This window comes from Oryza glaberrima, chromosome 7, assembly GCF_000147395.1.
Source record: "Oryza glaberrima chromosome 7, OglaRS2, whole genome shotgun sequence".
Taxonomy (NCBI): Eukaryota; Viridiplantae; Streptophyta; class Magnoliopsida; order Poales; family Poaceae; genus Oryza; species Oryza glaberrima.
Genome location: NC_068332.1, coordinates 10,070,728 through 10,081,715, shown reverse-complemented (window position 1 = coordinate 10,081,715; position 10,988 = coordinate 10,070,728). Strand labels below are relative to the sequence as shown.

At 42.0% G+C, this 10,988-nt stretch overlaps 1 protein-coding gene across 5 annotated transcripts; it reads left to right on the top strand.

Moving 5' to 3' along the window:
* Positions 1 to 466: 466 nt before the first annotated feature.
* Positions 467 to 5,608, top strand: LOC127780804 (uncharacterized). 5 transcript variants are annotated; one of them, XM_052307777.1, is made up of 12 exons: positions 467 to 705; positions 1,346 to 1,544; positions 1,687 to 2,289; positions 2,373 to 2,513; positions 2,591 to 2,929; positions 3,124 to 3,835; positions 3,931 to 4,355; positions 4,470 to 4,554; positions 4,693 to 4,830; positions 4,905 to 5,011; positions 5,110 to 5,182; positions 5,291 to 5,608. In XM_052307777.1, the coding sequence occupies exons 3-8, from the start codon at positions 1,828 to 1,830 to the stop codon at positions 4,533 to 4,535; spliced, it is 2,145 nt and encodes a 714-aa protein (XP_052163737.1). In that variant the 5' UTR covers positions 467 to 705; positions 1,346 to 1,544; positions 1,687 to 1,827; the 3' UTR covers positions 4,536 to 4,554; positions 4,693 to 4,830; positions 4,905 to 5,011; positions 5,110 to 5,182; positions 5,291 to 5,608. The 5 variants fall into 5 exon arrangements, with proteins under 5 accessions (XP_052163737.1, XP_052163736.1, XP_052163734.1 ...); XM_052307776.1 differs by having other exon boundaries at positions 470 to 705; positions 2,591 to 2,917; positions 3,931 to 4,379; XM_052307774.1 differs by having other exon boundaries at positions 471 to 705; positions 3,931 to 4,379.
* Positions 5,609 to 10,988: the final 5,380 nt, after the last annotated feature.

The window sequence follows — 10,988 nt, the reverse complement described above, 5'->3', positions numbered from 1 at the left end:
AGTGAAGTAGGTGGAGCAGCGGCGGAGCACGCCGGACTAGAGAGAGAGAGGAAGGAGAGAGGAGAGGCTGACTAGTGAAGCATGCAACGTGAGCAAAAGTGATAAATAGTTAAGAAGGCATCTCTTAAGAGAGAAAAAAAATATGTGCAAACTTATAAGGGGCATTTGGATAAATGCCAAATGTAATAGTGAAAAATAGTTAAATTTCTCCCGTACTACTTTTTTGTTTGGTACGGTGAAAGCATCAATACCGCGAAAATCTAGATATGTTCCTTGTCAGCCGTTGGATTGTGCCTGGAGGGTAAAGATTGTCGTTAAGGATACACAACCCAACCACACATCTAAAATGCCGCCTTTTCAAATACACGCCTACGAGCTGTAACATTTGCAAACGCACCCTTCTTCTAGCAGAAAAACTACTGAACGGTGTCCCGTGGCGGTTCCGTTGTCACGGGAGAAATTAATGTGCCCAAACCGTTACCCTCTCACCCCATCTGATCCCCTTTCCCTTTTCCCCACCCTCTCCACACTGCATTCCTCTCTCGCTCCGCTCGGCGCTCGCCGCGCGCCGTCTTCCTCCGCTCCCCTTCGCTGGCGCCCTCGCGCTCCGGCCGACTTCTCCGCGCGTCCCCACGTCGGCGTTGCTGCACCGGCGGTGATATCGTGCACGCAGCGATACCCCGCGCCGGCGCTCTCCCACCATCGGTATATGCGTTTTTCTCTCCTTTCTCGCTCCCAGTTTCTCTGATTGAAGATTACCTCGCGCAAAAGTACAATGTCTTATCAGGATATTCTCAATTTATAACTTCCAAATCACTCCCTAATTAGGCGTCAATTTTTTTTTTGCATTTTCTGTTCTAGGGTTTGTAGGTAGGGGGTGGCAGGAAGTGTATGGGATTCGTGTTGATTTCCTGAGGGTCAGTGAAAATCAATAGGTTGGTTACTTTTCTAATGAAGGTGATTTTTATCAATAGTTTTTAGTGGCCGCGCGTTTGTATGTGTGGATGATGCATGTTTATATTTCTCAGAAATTTTTTTCTAGGGTGATTCCCATGGGGCATTACTTCATTTTTACTAGGTATCGAGTAATACATTTTTTTTGTTTTTGTAGGGCTGCAATCTAATGCTAGAGTTTTAGATTTTTCCTGTCCCATGGTTTGTTCGCGTGATTCCTGAGGGATGTTACTAGGTATCAAGCAATACATGTGTTTTATAAGGGCTGCAATTTTACTGCATTATTAGCGTAAATGATGTACGGTAGTAGTTTCGTCCCCTGATTTTTTCACAAGGTATCAACAATGTTTGAAAAGCGGACTAACTGCTATGTTTTCCCTTTTTTTTGTAGAGCCGTAATGGCTACATCTTCAAATAATTCAGATTTTGTCCATGTTGAGGGAAAGGGTGTGCGGTGCTCACCAAGGTTGAATAAGTTCAAGCAATCTGATATTGGACTGTCGAAGAAGACATGTTCATCAGTGCCGAAGAAGTCATGTGCATCGACCAGTGGAAACAAGAAAAGGAAGAGAGCGGAAAATGGAAAAGAGGTATCGTGCTTCATTTTGCCATAATTCTGTTTAAGTTTCTTTTTCATGTTCATCTTTTCATTGTTTTATACTAGTTCCCTTTAAGTTTTTTTAAAAAGAGATTAAATGAAATTTTTCTTATGTTTTGGTACAATATTTTTAGGTGCAGATCATTAAATTGAGGTGCAACCCAAGCAACATGAGCACGATAGCAGCTCAACTGTCACCAGATTAGATCCGCTATGTGCACAACATCAATTTTGAGGAACTATTGTTGATACAGGGTTGCAGTTTCCCCAAGGACATGGCATTGTGGCTTTTGAACCATGTCAATACTGAGCTTGGTACCTTGGAGTTCAATGGATTATCAATCCCCATAAGACCACTCATTAAGAAGGTGATTGGAATTCCTGAAGGACATATGCGTTTGAAGTTGACAGAAGATACTGACCATAGGTTGAAGGAGAAGTTCACAGAAGGTGGCAGAGGCCAATCTTTAAATAAAGCCATTTCTCGGATGTTACTGGAACATAATGAGGATGAATTTATTGTGTCCTTCATGATGGTTGCTTTGGGTGTCTATCTTGTCCCAGGTAGCAACTTGACAGTTCATAGGGAATATCTAACAGCTATTAGTGATGTGAAGAACATCAAGAACCTGAATTGGTGCAACCATGTTGCTGATTATCTTTTCGAGGCCATCCATGATTTCAGAATAAACACAAGCATCAATCTAAATGTCCGAGGTTGTGTTCATATACTTAATGTTAGTTTTCCCCTTCTGATTTTTTTCTGGGTATCATGTTCCTGTCATTTTTTTAAATGCTTGAATCCATTTTTTTTCTGCAGGTTATCTTCCTGGATTTTGTTGCAGGTATCAATGTTCCACAAGGCACACCGCGCATAGCGCATATAACCACTGCCCATATAGATGAAGTAAAAACTATTGCTACCAGCAGATCCAAGCATGCTGACTATGATTCTATCCAGGTATAAGGCTCTCAATGATACCTCCTTTTTTTTGTATCATGTAGGTAGACTAGCAATTTATATATCATTTTTTTCAGATAAAAGATATAGAATCCACTGTTTATCGCGATGGAGAATCTCCACTGCACGAATCTCCACAGCACATGCTCTCCATTGGATATAGACAGGATGTGGAGGAAGGAGTACATGATGATGCTACTTGCGTTGATGAAGGACAACACACACCTGATCCCCAGGGACATATCACTGCTGGTGTTGACGAAGAACATATGAACATAGGACAACATACGCCAGACCCCCAAGGAGCTCCTGCTGCTGCTGGTGACGAAGAACAAATGAATATGCAAGATGGCCAAGTTGGTCAAGACCCAAAATCAACAGGGTGTGATGCAAATCCAAATAATGTATGTGATGAGGTAAACCCAACAATACATTATGATAGGCAACTATAGCAATACCTTGTTATTTTGCCAGGCACCAGACATGGTACCTGTATTTTGCCAGGTATCAGACTTTGGTACCTGGGTTATTGCCAGGCACTCATCACTTTTTATTATAGCTGATTTTTCATGTAGATGTTTTTTTAAAAAAAATACTGTGTTTTTCACAGCCACCTGTAATCAGCGAGTTGTTAATGAAGATGAAAGAGAAACTCAAAATTAGGCGCACTGAAATCATCTCCACATGCATGGAACAGCTTGAATTTATATTGGACAAATCAGACAACGACATACTTTCTGAGTTTAGCACAGAATTAAAGAAGTTGGCAAGGGTGAAAGGCATGGCAAGTACTTCTGAAGGTGATGCCGCTGTACTTGGCACTCCCAACTTTAACCATGGTCCTGACAAGCATACAGAAGCTGAAACTAGAAGCAATTACAAGGCTGAGGAAATTGGGCGGCACAGTGGCAATGTAGATGCAACTGATTTTGCAGAAGTCGTTGCAATTGGGGCTGTTGCTGCTCATGAGGTATCTCAATTTGATGTTCAGAATGTGAGGGATAACAATATGGATGGCAAAGTTCACCCACCGGCTGCTCATAAAGGTGCTATGGATGAGGGGGCTCAAACAGAGGAAGACGATGGCAAACAAGATGAAGACGATGAAGACAAAGGTGATGAAAAAGTGGAGGACAGTGTTGATGATGAGTATGGTGAAGATGGGGCGGGTGGAAGTCACAGTGCGGGTTCCCAAGGTGGTGCTGATGAGAACAATGACACTGACGACAGCAGCGGTGATTCAAAACAAGGACAACAACCAATTCCAAGCGAAGAGCAATACCCAGGAGCTTCCATGATGGATTCTGTGACGGATGATACCTGTAAGTATCTTTGTTTTATCTATATATTTATTTATTTATTTTCATGCAGATCACTGCCATATATATTTAGAGAGTTTTTGTTTTTTTCTTTGCAGCACTTGGCACACCAGTCTATCATGATGTTGTTGTAATTGAGGATTCATCACAGGAGTCTCTACGCGCCAACACTATGGTCCCTGAACTGACTGAACCAATTGCAAGCGGTGAGCGATTCCCAGATGGTGGTTCTGTGCCTCCAATAAACAAGCAGAGAGCTAAAAGGTGCAAGACAAACCATCAAAGTGTAGAAGCCATAGCAACACTTAGGAAAGGGATTCATTTGGATCATTTTGTCAACGATACCTATGAGAAGCATGTTGTAGACAATTTTGATGGTGATGGTGGTGCAACTAAGGTCAATAGAGCTTGGATCACAGAACAAGATTTCCGCTCCACACTTAGGAGAAAAGGTGAAGTCAGCAACAATTTCATGTGGCTGTGTTGCTCTGCAATAATGAAAGATTGGGATTCAAAATCAAAAGTAATTTTGGACCTTGCCACAGTGGTAAATTTTTTTAATAATCAGTTTTTTGTTTTGTTTTTTTTCCAACTGTTTTTTAATAATGAAAGTTGAGTTTTTTTTTCAAAATGACAGGATCAGCTGGTATCACCCCTGGAAAAATGTTGTGATGCCAAGGTTAGGCGCATTTTCAAAGATTGATTTGAAACTAATTGAGCGGGTACTTCTCATCCCTCATCCATCCCCCTTCCACACTTGACTGTTTTTTTTAATGATTTCTGTGAGAAAATAGGCAAATGTGCGCACTAGCTTATGATATTTCTTTTTTCTCATCTATCTTTTTTTCATGTTTTTTCAGTTGTATTTACCAGTCCTAAAGGAACATCACTGGTTCCTTATCGCCATCAACTTGCGCAGCCGCATTGTGCAGATATACGACTCAATCCGGAATCAAAAGTATAGCAAAAGTGAACACTCAGATGTGTGGGACAATGTGGTAAGTTCGCAAATACTATACATTTCTTACTGATTTTAACTAGGCATCACATTTTTTCCTATTTTTTCTTACAGTGTAGCAACCTCCAAGTTGCTCTTGACACGCGAACGAATAGTAGCCCATTTGGATTTGGTGACTTATTCACAGTCGAGTACCCTGAAACCCCTTACCAAGTAGAACTGTAAGTATCAACAATTTTGTTCTATTTAACTAACTTACACCATAGTTTTTCCTGTACACATTTATAAGTTTTACATTTTTTTTATTTTCTCTACCTAGTCATGATTGTGGGTTCTGCGTTCTGAGAATGCTCGAGTGTCACAATGGCCGGAGTCTTGTTGGATACACTTCTGTAAGTGGTCTTTGTACCTAAATCCATTTTTTTTTCTGTTTTTGGGTTTTTTTATTCATACAGAGATAAACCTCATTGGATTCTCATATTGTTTCCTTTTTTCCTCAGAAAGGCATTCCAACCTATCGCAAGCAGCTATGTCACAGGTTGATATACCATTGCTTCAATGACCTACATCCACATCGTGCAAAATGAGCGATGGTTGCTTTTTAACTATGTAAAGTCCACTATAGTTAACTATGTAGTACCAGCGTTGTCAAAAGCACGTATTTGACGCTTTTGTTCACTGCACCTAGGGGGGCGACCATGTGGTGATAGCTTTTTTTGTGTTTTTGTTTTTTAACAGTAATGTGAAAAATCTTCATGATGTAATGACAGCAGCTGTCGCAGTTATAAAATCATGCACTTTTATGTGTTCATTTCAAAGATACTTGGTTTGTGTGGATGCAATGTTCTGTGACACATTTTTTTTTGACTCCACATTGATATGCCACCCTGATACAGTGTCTGATGCCTATCAGTGTTTGGCAGCAACCCACGTACCAGGCCTGTAACCCCAAGTACCAGGTACCAGGTACCAAGTCTAGTACCTAGCAGTAACTGGTACTAGGTACCAGACTTGGTCCTAGGTATCATGTCTAAACCCAGGCACTAGTATCAGCCCTCACAAATACTGGTACCAGTGTCTGGTGCCTGGCAGCAACCCAGGTACCAAGTACCAAGTCTATTACCTGGCAGTACCTGGTACTAGGTACCAGACATCCAGGTATCAGGTCTAAACCCAGGTACCAGGACTGGTACCTGGCAGTCCCTACTGGGTACCGGACATGGTACCTCACATAAAACCTAGGTATCAGACCTAAACCTAGGCACCAGACATGGTACCTCCCAGTATAGGGGGTATCAGCCCTCACAAATATTGGTACCAGTGTCTGGTGCCTGGCAGCAACCCAGGTACCAAGCATGGTACCTGGCAGTAACCCCGGGTACCAGGTACCAAGTATGGTACCTAGAGTACCTGGTACTAGGTACCAGACCTAGTCCTAGGTATCAGGTCTAAACCCATGTACCAGGCCTGGTACTTGGCAATCCCTACTAGGTATCAGACATGGTACCTAGCATAAAACCCAGGTATCAGGTCTAAACCTAGGCACCAGACATGGTACCTCCCAGTATAGGAGGTATCAGCCCTCACAAATATTGGTACCAGTGTCTGGTGCCTAGCAGCAACCTAAGTACCAGACCTGGTACCTGGCAGTAACCTCAGGTACCAGGTATCAGGTCTAAACCCAGGTACCAGGCCTAGTACCTGGCAGTCTCTACTAGGTATCAGACCTAGTACCTAGCATAAAACCAAAGTATCAGGTCTAAACCCAGGCACCAGACATGGTATCACCCAGTATAGGGGGTATCAGCCCTCACAAATACTGGTACCAGTGTCTGGTGCCTAGCAGCAACCCAGGTACCAGGCCTGGTACCTAGCAGTAACCCCAGGTACCAGGTACCAAGTATGTACTCCTGGTACTAGGTACTAGACCTGGTCCCAGGCCTGGTACCTGGCAGGACCTGGTAGGTCTGATAGCACACGGTACATGCATCATTCATCGACCAGCTCACGGTACAAGTAATAGATAAAATTCAAACCACCTCATTCATGGACCAGTTCACAGTACATGTATCAGATAAAATTCAGGTATCAGTTACATTTTTTCTCAGCAAGTGCAACCACATTTTGACATTTTTCTGACCATACATCACAATTGTTCGGAAGCTTTTCAATTCAGTTTCAAGCAACATGGTTCACCAATCAGCCAAAAAAGAGGAATTATTACATGAAGAAGTCTCATTCAGCAAATGTAAAAAAAATGAAATGTTGCTATCTTTTCTCTCCCACACCCCTTAGTGCTATCTTTTTCTTCTTCACCCCTGCAAAAGGAATGACTCATCAATGAATTTCCTCCTCATAACGCTGAGCTGAAACAAAAGAGTGGGAAAAAAAATAAGAGACCATCTTTTCACCTCATATCAGCAGGTTTGGTTGCTTGTTGATTTCTTCCCTTTTTTACGGCTTGTTGACCCACCACTGGTATCATCAAACACAGAAGATTTTAACCTAGTTGAGTTTTTGGGCCTGCCCCTCGGAACCTTCTTCTTAGGATCTTTCAGTGTTACTGCTACAGGGGTACCATCCAACACTGCAGTGCTGCTCACAGAGGGAGTTTGCTCAAGGTTTTTTGTTGTGTTAATCACTACTAGTTTTTCTGCCAATCCATTAATTGTCTTGACTGCAAGCTCATATCCCTCTTTTGTTTTGCAGGCTTCAGCTGCAACAGAGGCTGATTTCTTACAGAGCCGGACATACTTCATTTTCTTGCTTGATGCCTCATCGATGTCGGCTTGCACAAGAGCATTTGAAGCATGTTCAGACCCTCTGAGCGTCCATCGATCACAAAGGTACTTTTCTTGTAGCACATACACATTCAACTGTGTCATCACTTTCAAAGCATGCCCACACAACATCTTGTCCCTCTGAATTTTGTTGCAGGCGCAACTGAAGCTTTCAGTGAGGTCATAATGAACTAAGAATTTTTTACTGTCATCCTTTAAAATCAGCTGCACAAAATATGATCCAGGTTCCGGGCCAGCAATTGTTTGATAAGTTGTACTCAAGTACAACCTATGCTGAAATTTGCTGAACATTGCACGCGTATAGAACTTTGCAGCTTGTTCTTCCATTGGGTAGCCGGACCACATATCGGGGTCTGTTTGGACAGTGAGGTAGCGCTGTTGGTCATCCCTGTCGAGACAAGATTGGGCAAGTTTCTCATACTGGACGATGAAGTTTCTGATTGAATCCGCCGGGTGAACAAAATCTTTGAACAAATTGTTCATGCTCTCACTTCTTTGAGAGCTGCACATGAAGGGGAAGAAGCAATCCATGAAAAAACATGTGGCCCACTTCTTCCTGTTCTCATATAGGTGCTGCATGTATTTGTTCCCCTACAACTCATATCTATTGATCATAGCATCCCAACTTTCATCAAATTCTTGTTCATTCAACGAGGTCTCAATACATGACTTCAAATCAAATTCAAACCCCTCTTTCTGGTTCAATAGCACACCAAGGTTTGAGCTAGCATTCCTGTGCAAGTGCCACATACAGCGCCTATGCACGGTATTTGGTAGTATTTTTGCAATTGCAGTCTCCATTGCTTTGTCCTGATCAGTCATGATGCATTGTGGCACTTTTCCATCCATTGCTCTCAAGAAGGTTTCGAACACCCATTCAAAAGTCTGAACTTTTTCATCTTTTAAGAATACACACCCAAACAACACAGTTTGGCCATGGTTGCTTACACCAATGATTGGAGCAAAAGGAAGGTTATACCTATTGGTGTAGTATGTTGTGTCGAAGACGATAAAATCACCAAATTTTTTATAGGCTTCTTTGGAGGCTCCATCCACCCAAAATAAGCTACCAACTGAACCATCAAACTGCAACTCCATGCTATAGAAAAACATCGGGTCTTCTGCTTGCAATTCTTGGAAGTACTTGATGGTTTCAGCCATGTCACCATTGCATGTAGTCCGGTTCCTCATTGATGTCCTTATGTTACTAACATTTTTCTTTGTGAACGGTATGTTGCGAATGTTTCCATACAGGTCAGACAAAACAGACATGATCCTGCGAGTGGGAATATTGTTGTTGTGCAGCAACTCAATCAGCTCATAGTCTTCATCCGATACATTACGATGAGATCTTAGGAACCTGAGTGAAGAGGGGCTCAATGGAGGAGGGTTGTGCTCTAAATCCACTATAGTCACAACCCACTTGATAAGGACATAACTAGCTCGGATATAACCATGACTACCTTATGTATTAATCAAATAAAGGTGCATATGTTCTACATTAGATTTACTTGTTATATATTTGAACAAATGTTGCTACACAATGAGTTTCGTGTGTTTTCGTTTACAGAGGTACTTGCTTGGGCGAAGGAAAAGAGACCGAGCGTAACTAATAAATGGATGATTGAAGAAGTTGATTGGGGACCAAACCAAGACCTCTCCAAGTCTACTTCTACCTCACCACATCACTTTTGGTCCATAGAAGACAAGAGATAAAGTTCTACACGTTTTGGATTCGAATTTGGGCCTCCTGATAGCATCAACTTCAAACGGACCTAGCCGCTGATCTAGAAGGAATTTCGGAGCCCATGAGTACTTGTTGGAAAGCTTATGGAGTCTACTTTCAGATGGTTTTGGTCCCACGTCAAAATTCCTACCGAGCTGCCGGGAATCTGCAAAACAAGCCACGTATCTCATCCAGTCCGAATCTGACTCGGGTTTTGGGCCTTGTAATTGTATCGTGGGCTTAGCCCAAGGGGGTGTGCGCCCTAGGGAAACCCTAGGACGTCCCTAATCATATTAATTCAGTAGCCGTCATCATTTAGAGTTGGGTTTTGCTTAGATTATTCTGTCAAGAACAGTTTCGCCGCTAGATCGGTTTGTGGAACCCCAAATTCGAGTGCTTAATCATTCATATGCAATTTGGTTGCAATCTATCTTGTTCTTGCTTGTGTTCTTCGATTCGCATGCAGGGATTAGCCTTCTCAGCGAGGTCAACCGGGTTTCGGCACGGTTGATAACCAGAGGAGACGTGGTGCTGCGATTGCGGGGCTCAGTAACGTGTTTGTTCAGAAGCCGGATCGAGTTGTGTCACGACTCCGCCCAAATCGTTGTTTATCAATACCTATCGGAAGATCGGGACCTAATATCCCTCATCAGTTGGTATCAGAGCGCGGTTGCCCGTTAGGTAATTTATCTTCCCATAACCAGAAAATTGCCACACAAAAATATTTATTCTTTACCTAGACAATTTGAGCCATTGCATTGTTCTATTAGATTTTACTTTGTTGAATTCTAGGTTGCATCGTCGTGTCGAGTGCTGGTTTAGTTTTAAATTTAATTTTTAGTGTTGAGTATTGCATCTGTTCATCACTTAGGTCTAGGGTACATCACTCAAGTGTGTGAGTTGTACGTCAATTTTGGGTCCAGTTTTTCATCTCGTTAGTTGTTGCCGGGACCTTGAAAAATTGAATCATCTCGTCGTCGGGTTTCCGTTTTTGTATTTTGGAGAAATTTTTATCCAACGGTTTGGGAGTTACTCGATTTCTAGAGCTCCTATGTTGCACTGTGCGCGCGCGTGAGGGGAGTACTCTGTGCGTCTAAGGAGAGACTCCGGATCAGATCAGATCTATCTGTGACTATCCGTATTTTCCTTTATAGAATTGTTAAGTAGCGGATTTGAGATATTTGTATAAAAACGAAACCTACATGATATGAGCAATCCATTTTTGAGATGATCCAATTTTAGTTTTGCACTTTGCGTTTGAGTCCCTATATATTCATATTTACATTTGAGTCCCTGTTCAAGGTCAGTGGTCAGTTTTTTTTGAAAAAAAAGTAAAAAAAAAGAATAAAGAAATAAAGAAAAGACAGAAAGGTGCAAAGAAAAAAAAGAAAAAAGCCGCACCTAAAAAAAAGTAAAAAAAGGCAGAAATGTGCTTAAAAAAAGCCGCACCAAGAAAGAAAAAAATCATTCATCTTTTGAGTATGTTTTCAGAGTGCAGAGTTGTGCATTGATTCGTATCTAGTCCTTAGTGTGGTCGGGTGGTTGCTTGAGCTAGAGTTGAGTCTAGGCTAGGCCAGCACGTTGACTAGTACTTTGAACTATTATTCAACTTTGCATTTTCTGATTAGCACAATTGCATTCCTTTGCTACTATATATTGTGCCTCCCAAGC

Coding starts and splice junctions, on each gene's coding strand:
- LOC127780804 (XM_052307774.1), top strand. CDS start 1,828: ATGGCATTGTGGCTTTTGAACCATGTCAATACTGAGCTTGGTACCTTG. Junction 2,290..2,372: donor GTTGTGTTCATATACTTAAT/GTTAGTTTTCCC, acceptor TTTTTTCTGCAG/GTTATCTTCCTGGATTTTGT. Junction 4,380..4,469: donor TTTTGGACCTTGCCACAGTG/GTAAATTTTTTT, acceptor TCAAAATGACAG/GATCAGCTGGTATCACCCCT.